The sequence below is a fragment of the Boeremia exigua genome (assembly GCF_020726555.1).
Source record: "Boeremia exigua strain MPI-SDFR-AT-0100 chromosome Unknown C7974scaffold_2, whole genome shotgun sequence".
Taxonomy (NCBI): Eukaryota; Fungi; Ascomycota; class Dothideomycetes; order Pleosporales; family Didymellaceae; genus Boeremia; species Boeremia exigua.
The window spans coordinates 340,646-361,095 of record NW_025763519.1 but is presented as its reverse complement, the minus strand read 5'-3'; the positions used below and the strand labels follow the sequence as shown (position 1 = coordinate 361,095).

General features: G+C 56.1%; 6 protein-coding genes across 6 annotated transcripts; 4 read left to right on the top strand and 2 right to left on the bottom strand.

Moving 5' to 3' along the window:
* The first annotated feature begins 561 nt into the window (after positions 1-561).
* On the top strand, positions 562-2,390 carry C7974DRAFT_94716 (uncharacterized protein). The gene is made up of 2 exons (XM_046147569.1): positions 562-1,187; positions 1,240-2,390. The coding sequence occupies exons 1-2, from the start codon at positions 834-836 to the stop codon at positions 2,218-2,220; spliced, it is 1,335 nt and encodes a 444-aa protein (XP_046001064.1). The 5' UTR covers positions 562-833; the 3' UTR covers positions 2,221-2,390.
* On the bottom strand, positions 2,390-6,650 carry C7974DRAFT_94767 (uncharacterized protein). Its single transcript, XM_046147571.1, has 2 exons — positions 4,937-6,650; positions 2,390-4,835 (listed from the first exon to the last, which is right to left on the bottom strand). Exons 1-2 carry the CDS (start codon positions 6,435-6,437, stop codon positions 2,560-2,562), a joined length of 3,777 nt encoding a protein of 1,258 aa, XP_046001063.1. The 5' UTR covers positions 6,438-6,650; the 3' UTR covers positions 2,390-2,559.
* A 186-nt stretch (positions 6,651-6,836) lies between these two features.
* C7974DRAFT_460344 (kinesin family protein-like protein) lies at positions 6,837-8,948 on the top strand. Its single transcript, XM_046146137.1, has 3 exons — positions 6,837-7,083; positions 7,135-7,706; positions 7,757-8,948. Exons 1-3 carry the CDS (start codon positions 6,855-6,857, stop codon positions 8,822-8,824), a joined length of 1,869 nt encoding a protein of 622 aa, XP_046001062.1. The 5' UTR covers positions 6,837-6,854; the 3' UTR covers positions 8,825-8,948.
* Positions 8,949-9,055: 107 nt separating this feature from the next.
* On the top strand, positions 9,056-11,868 carry C7974DRAFT_384788 (Vps16, N-terminal region-domain-containing protein). The gene is made up of 4 exons (XM_046140887.1): positions 9,056-9,237; positions 9,296-9,402; positions 9,454-9,582; positions 9,629-11,868. The coding sequence occupies exons 1-4, from the start codon at positions 9,099-9,101 to the stop codon at positions 11,768-11,770; spliced, it is 2,517 nt and encodes an 838-aa protein (XP_046001061.1). The 5' UTR covers positions 9,056-9,098; the 3' UTR covers positions 11,771-11,868.
* A 1,476-nt stretch (positions 11,869-13,344) lies between these two features.
* On the top strand, positions 13,345-14,292 carry C7974DRAFT_94674 (uncharacterized protein). The gene has a single exon (XM_046147568.1). It carries the CDS (start codon positions 13,622-13,624, stop codon positions 14,270-14,272), a length of 651 nt encoding a protein of 216 aa, XP_046001060.1. The 5' UTR covers positions 13,345-13,621; the 3' UTR covers positions 14,273-14,292.
* Positions 14,293-15,371: 1,079 nt separating this feature from the next.
* C7974DRAFT_384783 (uncharacterized protein) lies at positions 15,372-16,434 on the bottom strand. Its single transcript, XM_046140886.1, has 3 exons — positions 16,088-16,434; positions 15,900-16,040; positions 15,372-15,853 (listed from the first exon to the last, which is right to left on the bottom strand). The coding sequence occupies exons 1-3, from the start codon at positions 16,091-16,093 to the stop codon at positions 15,557-15,559; spliced, it is 444 nt and encodes a 147-aa protein (XP_046001059.1). The 5' UTR covers positions 16,094-16,434; the 3' UTR covers positions 15,372-15,556.
* Between the last annotated feature and the right edge of the window lie 4,016 nt (positions 16,435-20,450).

Sequence of the window (20,450 nt, the reverse complement as noted above, 5' to 3'; positions counted from 1 at the left end):
CTTGGAGATCCGTCAGAAACAACGTGATTCGTACAACTGGCACACGAGCCTGTACGACAGCGACAAGTCGGCTTGCGATTAGAATGCCAACCCGGATGACCGCGTTCTCAAACCTCCGACAAAGCGTAGTTTGCAAATCAACGGATGTAATCCTCTACTAGCGCCGGCAGCGACTGGAAGCCAGACTCGTTCGGGCGTAGCGTTTAGCGTTGACTGATGTCGCGTGCCCTGTGCTGAGCGTAGATTCTGACAGCTAAACCGCAGCTGAATACGGCCAATGGCGAGTAGGCGCCGTCTTTGTTCACAAACCTGCTTCAGGTGACAGGAGCGCCTTGGGCAAAGTTGCGTGCAAGAAGAGCGTGAAAACTTTTGGCAGTGACAGTGTGACACCATGTTGGAATGTATGATGACCTCGCCTGAAAAGGTAGGCAGTCTCGCGCCTATCGGATCTCGGCTGCTTCGCGTTCCAGCACACCGATATACGCGGTGCAGCTTCGTCCGGGTAGTCATGACAAGACCGACTAGCACTTGCCTTGTCTTGGTACTATTATCAAGCTTTTGGTCCGCCAGCGTCCGCTGACTTCAAGATGTTGCCGAAGTCCTGTCATTTTCTTGCTAGTCTCGCTGTTGAATACTTTACTTTCTTCTGACACTTTCCTCCGTTGCAACTTTCCTCGACATCTCGCTAGTGTTTCTTCACACCGGATTGTGTACGTCAGATACCGCTAAGAGCTCGACAACAGAAGAGGCGCGGATAACTAGCCTTCCTGGCTACTTCGTATTGCCTACAACTACGAATTAGGCTGCATTCCTAGCACTTTGCCAACGCCACCATGGGCATCGGCGCGGTCGCGGAACCGCTAGTTGTAGTGACCTTGCTCTTCGGAGGTACATGGGTTAATCGCAACAAAGAATACAAGCTGTTTGGCCGTGGGAGAGACCACGCTTCCTCACCACGATCATCTTCACCAGACTCCGAGTCAGGACGTTCCTCACATTCAACCGACTCACTCCTGGCCGGCGTGGACGAGGTTCCAAAATGGCGAACACGAGAGCTAAAAATCTTCGGTTACCGGACTGAAGTCACCTCGCCAAATTCGCGAAGGTTCAAGGACTACTTCCTCAGCCGACTGCTAAGGAAATTCCCGTTTCTCGTAGAAGCATGGTACTGGGCTCTGATCTACTGGGTATGCTTCTTCGTCCCATGTACACTCTCCGCACTGACGCTCACAATCTCAGGTCTACCAACTTGGCCGCGCCTTCAGCGCCGTAACAATGGTTGAAGGCACAGTCAATGTTGCGCGTCGTCACGCTCTGCAAGTGATTCACCTCGAGCAACGCCTCAACATCTTCCACGAACTCGACATCCAGAAGTGGTTTCTTCAACACCCCCTACTTCTCCACTGGACAAACCGGACATACAGCTTCATCCACATCCCTGGCACCATCCTCTTCCTCGTTTTCCTCTTCTTCTACACAACCATGCAAAACCGCATCGATCTACCATCCCACCACCAACGCAACCACAAATCCTCAAGCCCAATCCGCCAACCCTACAGCAGCATCGCCGGACCCAAACTCTACGAAGCGCGCCGCCGCACAATGGCAACCTGCAACCTCATCGCCTTCATCGTCTTCACACTGTGGCCCTGCATGCCACCCCGTCTCCTCTCCGACCTGAACGTGCCCGGCGACATCGGCAAAGAAGCGCGCAGCTACGGCTTCGTCGACACCGTGCACGGCGCCGAAGGCGAAAGCTCCGTGTGGACGCAGAACAAGTTCTGCAACCAGTACGCCGCCATGCCGTCGCTGCACTTCGGCTACAGCCTGCTCGTCGGCCTGACGATTGTGTTTCTGCCGCTCGCGCCACAGCACCAGCGCGGCAGCGTGCTGAGCGTGCGCACGCCGTTCGCAGGGAAGACGATGAGGTTGAGGCTGCCGAGTGTACGCCGGCTGGCGTGTCTGGCGGTTGGTGTGGCGTATCCGGCGATCATCCTCGTTGCTATTGTGGCGACGGCGAATCACTTCATCTTGGATGCGGTGGCGGGCGCGATGGTGTGCGGGCTCGCGTGGAACGGTAATCGAGTGTTGCTGAATTTGCTGCCGCTGGAAGACTACTTCTTGTGGTGTGTTAGGATCGACAAGCCGGAGAGGCGGGCGGTATTGTTCGAGGATGATGATGACGAGAGGGTGGTGAAGAAGGGTGTTGTTATTCGATGAAGCGATGCGGTAATGATGAGAGCCAGAGTAATGATCAGCGGCGGTAGTGGAGGGAGGACGTAATGCGACTTGCGGAAGCAAGACTGACGGCTGCACGATACCCTATGAGCTCTTTATGTTTTCGTATTTATGTAAGCTTGGAAACGGCAATTGGTTTTACTATGTTCATGAATACCATCACCCTGTATGCATATGTGGTAGTGACGCAAATCAAATACGAACTTTAAATGAGCCAGGGATGTTCAACTGTTCAGTTTATCATAGCAAACAGAAGGGACGAATCCGGAAGTCATCAAATTCTACTAAATCATGGCCTGTATCCCAAACTAGATATCTAGCCTACATCTGTCCATGCCACTCTCTCCACCACTCATACACAGCAATGCCTCCCGCCGTCTGCACATTCAAGCTCCGCGTGACACCCACCGTCCTGATCTCCACACAGCGGTCGATAACGCTCAGCACCTCAGGCGTAATACCGCTCTTCTCAGCCCCGAGCACAAGCACGCAGCGTCTGGGAAGCGTGCCGATATCCTTTGCTCCCTCAGCGTCTTCGTCACCTAGTATACCACTGCGGTCTGTCTGCTCAATGCCAACCACTTCGTAACCCTTCCTTTTCATGCTCGTGATGTAGTTTGGCACATTCGCTTCTCTCAGTTCCTTGATGGGAAGATGCTTCTCAGACGTCACGCTGGTAGCTTTGAAGTCTTTGTGGGTCGTCTTCTTGATGTCGTTGATGTAGAGCGTTTCCAGACCGAAAGACTCGGAGATACGCGAGAGACCGCCTAGGTTGGTGGGATTGTCGATGAGCGAGGCGACCAAGATCACGGAAGCTGGCTGCTTGTCTTGTAGGTGAGGTGCACCCGCAGCTGGAAGAAGCGAGTTGAAGTCGAAACCAGACTTGGTCTGGAAGAAATTGGACTTGACACCGTCTTCATCCAGGACATATTCTACTGGCCTGGGGTTGACAGGAATATCAACTTGAGCCCTGGGGGTGCCTAAGTTGATGCGTGCTGAATGCACGACTGTATCGTTGCTGGCCTTGGAGAGGGATATGAAGTCTTCATGAGCAACGCGCATCGGCTCGGGAGCCTCAAGGTACAAATATTGGCCCTGGAAAATCTCAGTGAGTGTGAAATCAGCAACAGCATCAATTCTGAGTGTCCTGATAGACCATGCTGGAGCCTTGAACTTTTCGGTTTGGCGAATATGCGTGTTCAGGACCGCGAAGCCGGGGTTTGAAGTGATGTTTGTCCAGCCCTTCTGCTCCGCGAGCTCGAAGATCATCGGAAAAGAGAGATGGGCTTCATGCCTGACGTGCACTTTTTGGCTGGCCGAGAAAGGAATAAGCTGGATCACGAGGTTCAGCGCAAATTCTTCCGAGTCCAGGAAGGGCGCCGTGAGAACTGCCAGCCTCATCAGAGAGGCTATGTGGTTTGGACTGGTCTCATCGAGATGAGCGAGGTCTTTCGGGATGCGGCCGGCTCTGCTCGGATACTGGAAATAAATACGGGTAATGATCCATTCGAGGACGAAGCGGTAGCGCGGCCATTGTTCCACAGTAAGGGCATGCATGAATTTGTCAAGGTATGCGTCCGCGTCAGCCTCTGAGACACAGTGTTCAACGAGTACAAGCATAGCTTGCAGTTGGAACACGTCCTTCCATTTGGCGATAACAGGTACAGAACCTCTCTGGCCGGCCCATGGCTCGAGTATTTGATCGAAAATGCGTTTTGCGACGTGCTTCTGCTCTTCTGGAAAACGGTTCAGGAAGTTGATCCAGGAGGCGTACGCGTGCCACTCGCGCTGCCCATAGTACGAAGCGTAGCTGCGGTGGGGTATGTAGTGTTGAAGTTTGGCTGCAGCAATCACCTCGAACTGGAACTCCACCTTTGCGGCTGGAGGATGGTTCACAAACCGAAGTATAACCTCTTCGTAGGGAAGAGCCTCGATTATAGATGGATGTGACAAAGCAGCTTCGCACAAGGAGGTCGCGAAACTCGCAAGGAGATACGACCTTCCCTCGGAAAGTTGTCGCAAGGTTGTTACCACCTTTGTTAAAAGGGCATGCATGTCGTTTCTTGAGGCGTCTCCCGAAGCATTCGTATATCCTCGCAGGCAAACCTTGATGCAGGTTGGATGGAATAGCAACGTTGGCAGATGCACGGCAACAGACCTGGTGAACTCTCGGCGGTCGGCTTCTTCCCACATGGCATCCAGAGCAGTGTAGAGCTCATCCGAATCAATCGAGGAGAGCTCCGCCTTGTTCAGGTACGCTACAAGCTGATTGCATGCAGTAGCGTAAGCAGTGCCCTGGATGTATGTATGTTTGGTGTCTTGCAGTATCTGTAAGAAACTTGAGAGAGACGTCAACTTTCCATCTGACGCTGCTGCGACTCGCAGTTCGGACACACTATCAGGTCTGCTGAGCTCTTCCACTCTGGCAGGTAGTGCGATATATCCGGGGACCGAGTCCAAGTTTAGAGAGGGGTCAGCATATTCACACAGACGCCTGCAGTACACTTTGCACAAGTCGCTTGCAATCTCTGGGAGGCCAGTGATTCTCGAGACACGCAGCAGGACGCCTATTGTTCGCTCTGTGAGCTGTGTCGACCCTGGTACATTAACGTCAGTAATCAGTCCATTCGGTCGCCACAAAGCAGACAAGCGAGAGTTGATTCGATGCTCTGGATGACTCTGGTTTTGCGTGACTTACCCCCTTCTTGAGCAGCTTCGTCGAAGCCTCTGATCAGCCCTTCCATCAGATAAAGGGGCGACATTTGGAACATTCTGCCTCCCGCATCAAGGACGAAGTTCAATACCGAAACAAGCAGCTCTTCACGGTACGCAGAATCTGAAAACACCGACCCAGCGAAGCGAGCCATGAGTTGAGCTAGCGCGGCGCCGTGAACGCACTTGGTGTTGGCGCGGGTGGCCTTTAGTGTGGAAGCAAACAGACTGCCCTGAGTGGCCCATGGCAGGAAGCCCTTGATGAGAAAGCTGGTATGTTCCTTCAAGGACTCTTGGTCCTTCGCAAGAGGATCTTCACTGCCGCTTACGAAGCCAAAGTACCAATTCCCGACGATCTTGCGGGTGCTCTCTTGGACTTGAGGATCTAGTCCCGAGGAAAGTAATGTGGTTGCCATGGAGGCAGTGACGACCGAGTGACCGAAGAGTGCTGACAGCTCGGAAAGGCAAGCTTCGATCTGATTTGCATAGCGGTCGAGTACAATCGTCTCATAGAGAATGAGGTAACGATCGTAAGCCTTGATGTAGATGTCTCGTTTGTCAACTTGAAGACGCATAGTGGGCGTGTTGATGTCTCTTCGTGCAGCCAGCAAAGAAGCCCGAACTATTCCAAGACAGTATTTGCGCTGATCAGCGAATCCAGTGAGCAGTCCCACCCTTATTCTAGCCCAGTATAGGTCCTCATATACGCCTTCTGGATCGAAGCCTTCTGTGGCTGCCTGAGAGATCCATTGGAACCAGACCTTGAACAAGTTGCTCGACTTGTTCTCGAATTGTGCTGGAGGGAGAAGTTTGAAACAATTCCATAGAGAATCATTGACAACTGGCTGGGACAGAACAAACTGCCCAGATGCAGTGTCCAATTCTGTCCATGGCGCTTCAGTCCCAGGGCTAGCGACGTGGATTGGTGTTTGACGACGAAGACTTGAAAGGGACAGGAGAGCCGACGCTGCGTCAAGTGCAGCTTCGGTCAAGCCCTCGGTTCCGACGAAAGACAGTAGTAGCCCGAGCAGATGAGGGCTAAGGACATGTAAGCTGTCTGGCGGCAACCAGAATGAGCATTTGAGGAATGTTATGAATGCCGCTGTCCGTCGTGTGTGCTCCTCTACAGACACGTTCGACTCCGTATGTTCAGATCCTTTCGGGATATCTGCGATGGCGTGCTCTAGATTCTCATTTATTGTCGCGAAGAGCAAGACAGCGAACGATGCGTTTTTGGTGCATGCTTCGGCGAGCTGGTAAAGGTGCTCCTGGTCCTGCCTTTCGTCCAAGAGCCGACGTAACAGAAGATCTCTAAGCTTCTCGTGGGGCTCGCTAGATTGGCCGGGCTTGACTTGAGGCAAGAGTCGCACGCAAAGCCTCAATGCATTGAGCTGCAAGTGTGTCGTCGAAGCCTCTAGCTTTGCCCAGTTGAGCTCGAATGCTTTGAGCTTCAGCTCGTCACTCATATACAAGATGGTGTCGTCCATGTCCAAAATCGCAGCAGGATATGCTAGTTAGATAAGCGAATGCATTCCGAGGTCATGTTCGAGGCATGGTGCGAAGCGTCAGTCTAATTTTGCATCGACAGCTCGACGTTGCCATGTGGGAAATTTTCTGCCCAGCAGCTCGCGGAATGCGAGCTCGCCCAGGAAAGAGGTTCTCACGACCCTGCATCGTGGCGACTTCACATCCGACAGCACTGCGCATCAAGAGTTTCATCCCCAACCGCCGGCACTGCGTCCTCTCTGCAGTCGTGTCGGGCTCTGATTGATGGTGCGGGCGCCAAGCAGTGACGTCGCTTATCTGCTCCACAGCAACGGGACGCGCCCGCAGTGTTTACGTTTTGCTGGTTCGGGGTAGAGCTGGGCCGTGCGGGCCCCATCGCTGCTGCCGGTGGAGCGCCCATGCACCTGCTTTATATCGCCCGGGCGCAGCAGTCACTGGGCGAACTTTACCTACTGTTGGACGACATACTGGACCGCCGAATGTATTCCAGCTTCCACAACACGACCGCTTCGGCGCCCTCGATGCGCGCGCCTGTCGCGGACATGTACGCGACCATGGCCCCGCCCGCGCAAGATGACCCCGGCAATATCAAGGTGGTGGTGCGATGCAGGACCTTTCTGAAGCGAGGCGCGTCTTGTCGGTATAGACTTTGCTGTATTCTAGACTAATGCGCCGCAGAGACGGATAAGGGCACCAAATGCCTGATTCGCATGGACCCAGCGACTGAGAAGACGACATTGCTTGCTCCCGAGATCGGACCAGAAGATCAGCGCAGATCGCTCGTCGAAGACAAAGAGTTCACGTTCGACCGCTCCTTCTGGTCGCATGATGTAGACGACCCACACTATGCCACGCAGGAGGATGTTTACAAGTCCTTCGGCGAAGAGTTTCTCGACCACAACTTCGGCGGCTACCACACATGCATCTTCGCATACGGCCAGACGGGCTCGGGCAAGAGTTACACCATGATGGGCACGGATGACAACCCTGGTCTAATCCGTCGCACCTGCGAAGAGCTGTTTGATCGCATCCAGCACGAGCCGAAGCCAGACACAACCTACCACGTCCAAGTCTCGTACTTCGAAGTGTACAACGAACACGTCCGCGATCTACTTGTGGCCTCTACTATCCCGCCCGTCTACCTCAAGATCCGCGAAAGCCCAAAGGACGGTGTTTACGTTCAGGGACTGCGAGAGGAGGAAGTCAAGAACTATGCAGAGATTGCTGAGCATCTGCGCAAGGGTGACAACGTACGTGTGGTTGCTTCCACACAGCGTGCAGTGCTAACAGACCTGTACAGAGCCGGACGGTGGCAGCTACCAAGATGAACGACACATCGTCCCGCTCACATGCGGTGTTCACGATTCGTCTAAAGCAGATCACTCACTCCATCACGTCCGACGAGACGATTGAACGCACAGCCCGCATGCGCCTTGTCGATTTAGCTGGATCGGAGCGCGCCAAGTCTACACAAGCCACCGGCCAGCAGCTGAAGGAGGGTGGTCAGATCAACAAGTCGCTCAGTACGCTGGGCCGTGTCATCAATGCGCTTGCAGCTCGTGGACAGGAAACCAAGAGCAGGAAGCCGCGACAGATTATCCCATATCGTGACTCCGTCCTGACATGGCTGTTGAGGGACTCGCTTGGAGGCAACTCCAAGACCGCCATGGTCGCATGTATTGCACCATCCGATTACGAGGAGACGCTGTCTACACTGCGTTACGCAGACCAGGCCAAGCGCATCCGTACGCGCGCCTCTGTTAACCAAGACTGCATGTCTGCCGCACAACGCGACGCCCAGATCGCCGAGATGTCAGAGCAGATCCGTAGCCTGCAGATCAGCGTCAACGCAGCCAGTTTACGCAAGAGGGAAGAGGCGACAGAACTGGAAGAGTACCAGCGGCAGGTGTCGATGATGCACAGGCTGATGGAGGAGAACCGCCAGGTGTCGGCCGCGAAGATCAAGGCTCTCACATCCGAAGTGGAAGAGCTCCGCCCGATCAACGTCCAACTTCATGCCGAGATTGATAGCCTGCGCCGCCATCTGGCTCTTGCTGTGGGAGAGCTCAAGAACCCCATCGTGCTGCCTCCACCAAGGTCCATTGGCACGCCAGACTTTGAACGTGACGACTGGATGGAGGGCGACGCAAGAGATGCATCTGATGCAGAGGACAGCGAAAATGACTCGGACTCTGGCTTCGATGAAGGCGACCAGCAGGACGAACTGGCGCAGGAGCTGCATGACGAGGCTCAGGCTTTCTTGAACGATCTTGGAATGTTCCGCAAGAAGGTCGGTACTGACGTAGACCGATTCGATGTTCGAGAGGCCCTCGCGCACGCCATTGGGTACGACCAAGGTGGACGTTAAGATTGAAGGGAGATGGACTGAGCCTGGGCTGGGAACTGGCTACGATTACATGCAGCGATGGCGTTGGAGGTTGGATAGTTTTAACAGGTACGTAGTTATGTAGCTTCAACAATAGAGATACCCCATTATTTTAGATTATAATTGTCAGACATGCAGGTACCGGCAGGATGGTGTGGCTGATGTGCAAGCTTGAGCACAGACGGCGGCTGACCTCACTCCCGGTCGCGTCTCCACGACGCTCAGCAGCGCAGACGGCCATGATAAGCAGGTGACCATGTCGAAGCCAACCGCCAACTGGGAGAAGGTCGGCGACAAGTTCTACCGCAAGATCCAGCTGTACACGGCTGTCTTCGATCAGGACCTTGAGCTCGAGAACTACAACGTGGTGGGGGCTCCGTACAGCGGTGCAGTAGGTAGGTACGCAACAATGCGCCCGGGCATCCAGCACAGGCATTTTCTGACTCTCCACAGCCATCTATCGCGATGAAGACAAGCTGCACACGTACAGAGGGCCCGGCCCTGCTCGGTCAAGCATCGACGTGTACAGCTGCGCCGGCAAGCTCATTCGGAGCATCAACGTACGCTGGCGCATCCAACCCGCAGACGCATAGTGACTGACGTCTGCACAGTGGGACAAAGGCACGATCAAAGGCCTTGGATGGTCAGAGGACGAGAAGCTGCTTGTTGTGACCGAGGACGGCACGGTGCGCTGCTACTACGATCTGCAGGGCGACTTCGCACCCTTCACGCTGGGCCATGTACGCGCTGCCATCTTTCTCCTCTTGCACAAACTCACAGTCACAGGACTCGGACCAACACGGCGTCGTCTCCTGTCGCTTCTACAACACGGGCTTTGTCGCGCTGCTTGGCAACAACCACCTCATCTCCGTCGCCTCGTACGCCGAACCGCGCCCCAAGCTGCTTGCCATACCACCCACCGAGCCCGTCGTGTCCTGGAGCATCATACCGCCCGCGTACTCGCTGTCGCGCTCGGTCGAGGTCATCCTTGCCATTGGCAGCACCCTGTATGTCGTCGATGCAACCGAGGCCGAGGACCGCAACTTCGACGCCGGCCCCTTCAGACACATCAGCGTCAGCCCGCGCGGCGAGTTCCTCGCTTTCTACACAGACGATGGAAAGGTCTGGGTCGTGAGTGGCGATTGGAGCGAGAAGCTCAGCGAGTATGACAGCCGCGTCAAGACAGTACCCAAGGATATGCAATGGTGTGGCTCTAACGCTGTTGCGCTGGCCTGGGAAGACGAGGTGCATTTGATTGGCCCGAAAAGCGCTGCTACCAAGTTCTACTACGACACATGGGTGCATCTGTTGCCAGACGTTGATGGCATACGGCTGCTCACCAACGACGTTTGCGAGTTTATCCAGAAGGTGCCTGATGAGACAGTTGAGGTGTTTCGTCTGGGGTCTGACTCGCCAGCTGCGAACTTGCTCGAAGCGTCGTCGCTGCTGGAGCAGAAGAGCCCTAAGGCGGACGACCTGATCCAGCTGATCCGGCCGAATCTGGCTGATGCGGTGGATGCTTGTATCAAAGCCGCCGCGCACGAATACAACATCCACTGGCAAAAGTCGCTCCTGAAGGCGGCCTCATACGGGAAGTCGGTTTTGGATCTCTACTCGTCGGATGACTTCGTTGACACCTGCGACACCCTTCGAGTCCTGAATGCTGTGCGGTTCTACGAGGTCGGTCTACCTATAAGCTATGATCAGTACCGGCGGATGACACCTGAAAAACTCGTTGAGCGCCTCACCAACCGCAATGAATACCTCCTTGCCCTGCGTGTGGCCGACTACTTGCAGCTCCCAGTGAGCCACATCTACGGTCATTGGGCTCAGCAGAAGGTCCGCGTGTCGACTGATCCTGAAGAAGAGATCTGCGAAATCATCGTCAAGAAGCTTGCCGGCAAACCCGGTGTCTCTTTCGAAGAGATCGCCCGCGCCGCCTACGACGAAGGCCGCATTAGACTTGCAACCTCGCTCCTGGACCACGAGCCCCGCGCGGGCAAGCAAGTCCCACTTCTCCTCAGCATGAAAGAAGACACCATCGCACTAGACAAAGCCATCGAGTCCGGCGACACAGACCTCATCTTCCACGTGCTGCTGCACCTGCGCAAGAAACTGCCCCTCGCATCCTTCTTCCGCGTCATAAACTCCCGCCCCGTCGCCACCGCCCTCGTCGAGTCCTCCGCACGCGACCAAGACACCGACCTCCTGAAAGACCTCTACTACCAAGACGACCGACGCCTCGACGGCTCCGCGCTCCTCCTCTCCGCGGCCCTCACCCAGCCCTCCCTCCCCCAGTCCCTCGACAAACTCAAACTCGCCTCCAAGTACCTCGCCGACTCCCGCGACGCCCCCGCTGTCTTCACACGCTCCTCCATCGACGACGCTCAGAAGCTGCTGCATATGCAGACGCAGTTCGAGAAGGACCTGGCCCACACCCGCGACATCCCGAACCAGCCCAGCCCGGGCGCGGACCTCGTCGGCTTGTCTGCCAACGACACCGTGTTCAATCTCATCAAGCTCGGCCACACCAAGCGCGCGCAGAAAGTGGTCAACGAGTTCAAGATCCCCGAGAAAACGTTCACCTGGATCCGGCTGCGTGCCCTCGTCGCGGCGCGGCTGTGGGTCGAGATCGAGGAGTGGGCAAAGCACAAGAAGAGCCCGATTGGGTGGGAGCCGTTCTTCAATGAGGTGCTGGCGGCCGGGAATGCGCGTGTCGCGTCGGTGTTTGTGCCCAAGTGCACGAGCCTGACTGTCGGAGAGCGCGTGGATATGTGGGTCAAGTGCGGATTGCTGGTGAAGGCAGGAGAGGAGGCGCACAAGGTGAAGGATAGGGAGATGCTGCTGAGTCTGAGGGATAAGGCGAGTGGGAGTGCGGCCGTGGAGATCGAGCGGTTGTTGGGGATGCTGCCGCAGGGGAGGAGGTAAGACCATGTTCTTTCGTCAATGCACTCGAATCAAACAACAAATGCATTGTTCATTACTCAGCCGTGGAGGCTACATAAGACTACTGTTGGAGTTCAGTGAAATTGTGGTTGTGAACATTAGATCCTGATAAGAAAATGTTCAGCTTTCCAGTCACAACTGTAGAAGATGAAACCAGCGTTCTCGGTCGTTGCATTCAGATTGACGCAGATCTTACAACAGACTGAGGTCTATGGTGCGTCCACATCCTGTCTGCATTGTCTGACCCCCAGGCTAACACCCCGCTCGATTGAGATGTCCCGTTCGTAGCCTGGAAATGGAAGGATTGATTGAAACTCATGTTTCTCGGATAGACGCGTCTTGTTGCCAAACTAAGGGACCAGTCTCCAGCAGGCCTTCGTAGAAACATGCATAGACTGCAGCTGCGCATGCATACATATGCATGAATCCACCCCGGATCGTTTCAAGAGTTGTAGCAAGGATCTCAGGAAACTATTTGGTCTCACCGTGAGCCATTCCAACCACTTTTAGCAGTCGAGTAAGCGTTGCAGTCGGCTGGTGGTCCCGCGATGGCACCAGCACTACGTCACATGACCGGTTAGCTTGTCTTGGCGCACTCTGATATTAGGAGCGTCACGGTGGCTCGACTTCCTTTCTTTGGCCCCATACTACGTGAGTAGACCAACCATATTGTTCATTCGTGTAACTAATCAACAAATCAGAATGGACTCGCCCAACGCCGGAGCCCGCTCAAGCGGCAACGGCACCTCTCAAAGACCGGAAGGTCACAAAGGTGAGTCTCTCTACTGCGGTTCTATGGAGACAGAAGCTAATCTGAAAGCATCCAAAGCAACCACAGCAACCACAGCATCCACAGCACGAGGTCCCGCAGGTCAGTTTCCCGAATCCAAAGGACAATTGCGTGCTAACATAAGGACACAAGCAGACCCAACACCTCCACAGCAGTTCAGGCGGGAACCACCTCAGGGTAAGCATCGCTCTTACTAGGTCGTGAAACAGTGCTGACAGTCTCTAGGTTGGAGCTGCCTTGACCTCGAGGATCGTGGCGACTGCAAGGACTTCCTCCTTAATCTCAACATGCGGATCGACGCATGGCATCGTGGTGAGGCAGATCAGCCTGCAAATGTCAGTCGAGGTCGTGCCAATTATCTGGTCTCCGAGTACGAGGACATCGCTAATCTCTGGCGCGCAACTCTGCAACACTGGGACGCAGTGAGGTCTCAGAAGCTGGCTCAGGCGCTATCTTCGACCGGTCTCGGCGCTGCAGCACCTCAATAGCAGCCGCCAAAGATCGCTGCAGCTCCCAGCAAGTTGCATCCTGCCGTTCCTCTGCCTCCTTCGCCGGGTGGTAATGCTCCGACTCAGCAGCGCCAGCCTCAGCGCCAGCCTCAGCCTCAGCCTCAACATGAGCCCTCCCAGAACAAGGACACTGCGGCCTCGGGGCAGACTCCTGCCTGAGGACCAGGCATTGGCGGTTCTAGGCATGCAGGCAGCCTGTTGCGCAACAAGTCTCGGAGCAACTAACTTCTGCACAAGAAGCTTCTGCCACTTCCACGGCTTCGGTGCGGCCACCAGCTTCGGCACAACAAGCCTCTGCACCCCCCGCGGGTTCGATGCGGCCATCAGCAATCAGCCGCAACTGTCGTAGTGTACCTGATCTGTGGGAAGCTTCCGAAAACTCCCACGCTCCTCCTAACCAGAGGCCTGGTGGTGCAGCGCCTTGGTAGCCATAGAAGCAGAAGCCCCCCAGGGACTACGTCCATCCCTCTGGACAAGGGCCTTTCAGAGACAAGTCGGCTCTCAGTCTTGTCGCGAGTGAGTGGCTCTGCCTGCATGGTCATGTATGGGCCGGGGCGGCGAGGATGTGAACATGCCAATAACCCCGACGCATGTAACTACAACCACGATGTCACGACCGAGCAATTGACTTGGGTCATCTCAAACCGCAACGTCCACCCAGATGTGGTATACGAGATGATCCGCAACTTCAATGCTCACGCACCAGCAGGTGTGGCCCAGCTCACGTACGTGCCGGACCATGTCAAGCCTGGACTTGGTCCTTTTTTGGCTCCGACACCTCAGCCTGGCGAAGTCAATGAGACGAGGTTCCCGAAGGTTCAACCTGGACCTTCGGTCGATCCGCGTCTTCGATCGCGCCCTCCACCCTCAGCCGACAACGCCTCCACAACACCGATAAACCCTCCCAAAGGCAAAGTTGTGATGGGTGCAAGCGCCTGGCTCGGTGATCCAGTGGCTCTTCAGCAAAAGTTGCGCTACGGAGATTACATGGCAGCCGCTTCTGCACCTGTACCTACTCACAGGCCAGAGCTCAAAGAGACCTTCGGTGGAGGCAAGGAGACGGTTCACGCTTCCATCCCCCGTCCAGCATCCGAGATCTCGGATGAGAAGGAGAAGAAAGTCGCACTGCTTCGACGTCTCGAAAGGGAAACGACACAGGCTGACTCTTCTGAGGATAAGGAGTAGATTGTTCCTGTCTCTTCGTTTTTTTTTGTTCAAGATCTCTCAGTTTGAGATTATATCTTGTATGTACTGCCCAATGCGGCAGGTTTCTCTAGACCTTGTACTGCCCCTTGTGGTAGACTCTTCCAAAGCTTGTACTGCCCCTTGTGGTAGAATGTTCCAAAGCTTGTACTGCCCCTTGTGGTAGATTCTTCCAAAGCCTGTACTGCCCCTTGTGGTAGACTCTTCCATTGTACTGCCTCTTACGGTGTATTCTTTTGTTATTTATGATGCCTCCAATGGTATACTCTCTGCCCTATGTGGCACTCTTCGCGCTGCCTAAGATGGCGATCTAAGGTGTGGATACTGTTGACGTACGACTGAAGGGTCTTGCCAGACAGGGCCGGAGAAGACACACAGAGAGTGCGGAAAACGCGCGTCCTGAGCGTCCAGAACTGGAGGGTTGGGCTGGTGTACAGGACGCCATTCTCAAAAACGACGCAGAGCTAAGAGGAAGGGCCACACTTGAAGAGTAGAAGAATGCAAAGCATGTGACTTTCCATGTCACCCACAAGCGGACGGTATCTCTTCAGTGATTCTCGCAAGGTTTGTCGGTCTCGGAGGAGCCAGTATGGTTGGCGGCAGTGGACTCGAGTTTTAAAAATACTTCAGTATGTGCATCGAAAGTCACCTATATCTGAAACCTGAAGGGTTCAACACTCGTTTGAAGATGAGTCCACACGTGCATGACATATTGGTATAAGAAGAGAGGGTCAGACTTCAAGACAGAGAACCTGGGAACAGTTTTGTAGTGAGTATCGGAATTACGAGGTTCCCTTCTATTGGATTGAAGCACATTTGAGTCTCGCCATAAGAAGAGATACAAGCGCAAGGCAGCGGTCAGCCCTAGCACGCTCTTCTACGTTACATAAGCTCATGCTCAATTAACCCGCAAACTATCTGAAGTCAAACATACCCAGTAAAACCGAAGTTACCAGAGAACTTATTCGAGGTCAAGGGGATTTGAAAATCGACTGCTTCGACCAATTCATATAGTTGCGACGACGTTCAGAGTATGCTCAACTTGTATTATAGTCAATTTATGTCTCGCTGAGTGCAGCACCGGGAAGATGTGCATAGCGGTAATAACGTTCCCATCAATCGACAGCCATAGATCACGGCCGCGCCAGCTATCTCGTACACGTCCCCTGAATCGTATCGCCCTTAAATCCCGCGTAGGCCTTGACTCTGCCTGCCTTCCTCTCCATCAGTTATAATGCCACGAAGTTTTGATCGACACAGTATTGTTCAAACATGGACGTATACCGCCAAGTACCGCCGCAGCTGCCCAACAGCACCAACGTCCAGCGTCTGTTCGCAAGCCCCCGACTCAACATGCTGAAACAAACCAGACAGCTCCGTCATCGGCATCTCGCAGCACGGGCAAAAATACAGCTCGAGGTAGGCGCTAATATCATCGGACCTAAGCATCGCATCCCGGTGATTGATGTCCACAAACTCGCGCCAGCGACTGCAATTGGCAGCCAGTCTGTCGAGGTCGGCGCAGTCGATGTCGCTGCAGCAGCCGGATTCGAGATGGAGGATCTAGGGAACTTAATCAGGGTGCAGGAGCAGAGTGGGATAGACGTACCATGCCGCCGTACGTTGTGAACAAGCGGTCGCACATCAGACATTCGTACTCGGGGCGATGGGAGCTGTCAGAAGACGCGCTCTCAGTGGCATACCCTTCATCGTTGCACCTAGTGGCCTTGCGATGCACGCGCGAATCGTGCTAGTCGTTTGTCAGCATCATCCCAGCAATCCACTCCACTCACTGACCACCATCCGCTTAAGCAGGCTGTCAAAGTGCACCTCACACTCTGTACACACATGACACTTCTCAACATGCTGCCAGAATTCGCGAGAATTATACTCCCAGTGTTCTCCCGTGCCGTCATCGCAGCCCTGGCAGACCGACCGGCACTTCGTCGCGCGGCAGTGTGCCAGCAGATCATCCCATCCGTCGGCATCGAAGCCACACTTTGGACACTCCCAGTGGCGCCGCGAGTCGGCGATGTGCTTTTCAAGACCGCGTTCAGTCTTGAAGCCGCGGGCGCAGCGGTGGCAGTATCTAGGGTGGTCAGTGAGGCTGGGCGGCGGCGGTGGGGCCTTACGCTGCTGCTCGGGTGCGGGCTGGTGGGCGGGGGATGTAGAAGTCGTGACGAGGCATGGCGGGTTGTGTAGTCAGTGTACGGTGCAGAAGCTGGCGTCGAGTGGGTGAGAGAGGGAAGAAGGTGTTGTGGCTGGAGTGGGGCGAGGTGAGGTGAGAATGGTAAACAAGCAGGAAGGCAGTCGCGGACGACGACATGCACAGACTGCTACGTTCACGTTCACTCTGACCTCTAAAGAGACAATCAGTTCAATCCAACACAAGGCCCGGGTTCGGGGAGTGAGACCTACTATGCTCTTCATCATACGATCACCGAGGCCACCACCACAGCCCTGCCGTTCTCACAAGAGTCATCTTCATAGCAACTTTGGAGCAGGTAAGTTCAGCTATAAACGTCTTCACGGCACTATGCAGGCTGCTTGGAAGAACGAGTTGCGGGTGTGTACGCACTCACCTATGTGTACGCGCAGACGTTCTAGCCACCAACCAGCACCCAACTCTCCACCACCGAGCCAGAACTCTTCGAGGCCACCCGCATAGCTCTGACATGCTCGCACCAACCATCGTCGTGGCAGCGTTGAAGCAAGCCGCTCCAGCCAGGACCGCCTTCACTGCACTGGGAACACCAAGCTGTGGGAGTTGAATAAGCATAAATGCTTCGTATTATTGAGTTACTAGCACACCTGCGCCGTAAGACCGTGTACAGACATATACATGTGATTCCTATTGACATCCACATCCCTTCATCTCAACATGACCACACACCCTCCCCACCCACCGCCTACTCCCCTCTTCTCACCCTCTTACTTCTCCCTAGTTATATACGCCGCACCATGCAGAGAACGTGGGGTATCTCGAAAAGACCGTGACGAGCTTGCGCTCTATATGCTGATGCTAAAAAATCTCAACGCGAATTAGACTCGAAAAAATAATGCCGGGGGACCGAAGCCAATGCAACCGCTAAAACAATTTTCCGTGGTCCCGGGGCGGCTTTGTACAGGAAGGATGGTGGTGGAGGGTGAGGGAGTGTGGTATGGGGTGTGTTGACACAGTGTTCGTGCCGGGGAGAGGAACTGTAAGAGCGGTTCGCGGTCTAGAAGAACACCGCGAACGCGCCCAGCCCCGCAATCCCCGCGAGCGCCGCGTTCTGCCGCCCTGCAGCGCCAGACTGCACGCTCGGCTTCCCCTGAGCGTTGGTGGGAGACGGCTCGTCGCCGCCAGATCCGCCGTCAGCAACGTCCGTGGGGTCGACGTACGTAGTGCTGGTCAGCGTCTGGGCGCGGCCCTGGCCGTCCGTGGTCGTGATCAGGCGGATGCTGGACACGCGGCCGCCGGCGGGGGTGTACGTCGTCAGCATGGTGCTGCCGGCGGCGTCGGTGGTGGTCAGGACCTCGCCGCGGGTGGGCGCGTAGTTGGCGGCGGACGTGATGGCGACGGAGCTGCCGCGGGAGTCGGTCGTGGTGCGGATGATGGCCGGGCGGGCTTCTTGCGTGGTCACGGCGACGGTGCTGCCGGCGTCGTTGGTGGTGGTGCGGACGACGGTTACCTGCACTGAGGCGGTGACTTCAGACAGGACCTCGCTGGTTTGGACGACGGTGACGCCGGCAGTGTTGGTTGTGGTGACTTCCACGGGGATCAGAACGGGGCGGCTGGAGGGCTCGCTGGGGGTGGATGTCGCGGGCGGGTCGGCGCTGGAGGGCTGCGGTGTGTTGGCGGGCGTGCTGGACGGGGCGTCGGACGACGGCAGGACAGACTGCGCGCTGCTCTGCGGCAGGTCGGGGGTCTGGCTGGGCTGGGCGGAGGTGGTGCCGTTGGCGGGCGCCTGGCGCTTCTTCAGGTCCTGGACAGCGGCGACGATGAGCTTAGTGGCCAGAGCCGGGCTGGTGTCGTGCACGCGCTCGACGCCGCGGCGGTGCGACTCGAAGACGCCGGCCTTGAACTTGCCCAGCGAGTTGAGCGCGGCCTGCAGCGACTCCTCGGGCAGTGCATTGAGCAGGTCCTGGAAGGCCTCGTGGGCGTTGGCGTAGATGGCGTTGGCTGTATCTAGGGCCTGCGTCTGCGTCGACGGCTGCTCGGCCACGGCGCCCAGCAGCGGCAGTGCCAGCAGTGTGAAGAGGAAGGAGCGCATCGCGGGCGTGTGAGCGAAGGTGTGGAATTGGTCTCGCGACTGCAATTCCTGTTAGCACGGCGTCATGAGTGATCGCCCCGCCGGTATAGCGAGTGTAAGGACATATTGCCGCTTCAGGCAGCTGTCTGGCGCGGAGCAGCGTGCTGGGGTGCGATCAAGGCGGAATGCTTACACGAGATGACCAGGTAGGATCCGGACGGCTGGTAGTACGCCACGCGCAATTTAGACGACGTGGACCGGCGAATAGCAGCAATTCGATCAACGACAGCAGATTAACACAAACGAGTGTGCTTAACGTAAACGGCAGCGACAGTGCAGGTCAGAGCTGGAGAGAAAAGGTCAGCAAGGGAGGTCAGGCAATGGCGCCGTCAAGGCCTTTTGATACCTGCGACAGCAGCCGATACGGGCAGCGTTGAACGCCCGCCGCTCCCAGCCCGCGCTCAGGCCGTGTCTAGCTCCGCATTCTAGTGCTGAGACTCAATGGCGATCCTCGCGGCGAATTGAGCCTCTGCTCGAGCCCGCCGAGCCATCCATACTGCCGAGCTCGTCGACGCTGCTGCACGAGACAGACCATCGCTGCCAGCACACCACCACTGTCTGCGGCCGGCGGTCTGAAACCGCCCAAGGTGTCAAGACGACTGTCACTCTCGCAACGCAGCATCCGGAGCTCACTGCCTCATCCCTGCCGCAGCGTCATCAGTGGATCGCGTCTCTGGCCCGGTAGTGCACCATCAGTTGTTGAGCCACGAACGGCGAACGGTGACTCTAGTCTCCATTCACACACTACCATCAACACGCAGACTCCACTCCACCTCTCCACAGCACACGTAGAACCCATCGCCCCAGTTGTCGACGCACATCATGTTCACCCCTCACCTCATTCCTCTCTCAGACTCCCTCCCTCCTCCCTTTCCCAACCTCTCGCCCTCCATCTCGCCTCCTCTCGCACTCCTCGCACCACACCCCTACACGGCGGCCAAAAATAGCCCCCGGCGCGCTACCCGAGCATGCATCTGCGCCACCCTATCACGCCGCTCGCTACGCCGCACTAGCGAGGCATCCGAGCGAGCCAGCGAGCTTGCGAGCTGCCTAGGGAACCTCGAGCCACTCGCAGCGGCCAAGACGTAAAACCAAGGCCTCACTCGCCACGACACCACACACGGCACGGGCCCGGCAGAGGCGAGCGAGCCCGTCACCTGTTCTGCTGCATAGTCAGCATCAACCGTGCAATAGCGAACGTGTAATAGTAGAGTGCTAATGCGCGCTTAATACTCCCCGTAGAGACGTACTGCTGCAGAACAATAACCAGGTACCCTGCTGACACGCCGACTGCTCAGCAAGCCTCATCACTGCATACCTGCTCGCCGCAACAGCGCGGTAGTATCCATCGCCGAGTATGTCCTGTATGCAGTAACCCAGCCCATCAGCCCTGCCCGCAAAACCCCCGTACCAAAACAGTCCGCTCAGGTACGTACCGCTGCGAAGCAACGCGACCCGGACGATCAGCGCCGATCCCGCACCACCCACACCACACACCGAGCTGAACGTGCAGCGGAGCGGAGATGCTCTGCTCTGCGCTGCTCTGCACTGCTCATACTGTATGTGTGCGTGTGTACACGACTAGGCAGGAACGGGTACATGGACGCCCGGCCCGGCTGCTCGGGTGCGTGGAGCTGGTAGTGCTTACGCTTGATTACTGCGTGCGTCTCGCGTCTCTGGAGGAGCGCGGAGCACGTGGACCGCGGACACGGCGCTGAGGCTGCGGGTTGCGGGCTGTGGTGCGGTGCTCAGGGGACTGGTTTGGAGGGGCGTCTGGTATGAGAGAGACAGGCTGTGTGCGAGGCTCGATCGTCAGCGTGGAACGTATGCTAGTGTGTTCCGACAGGCTTCAGTATCGTCTGGGG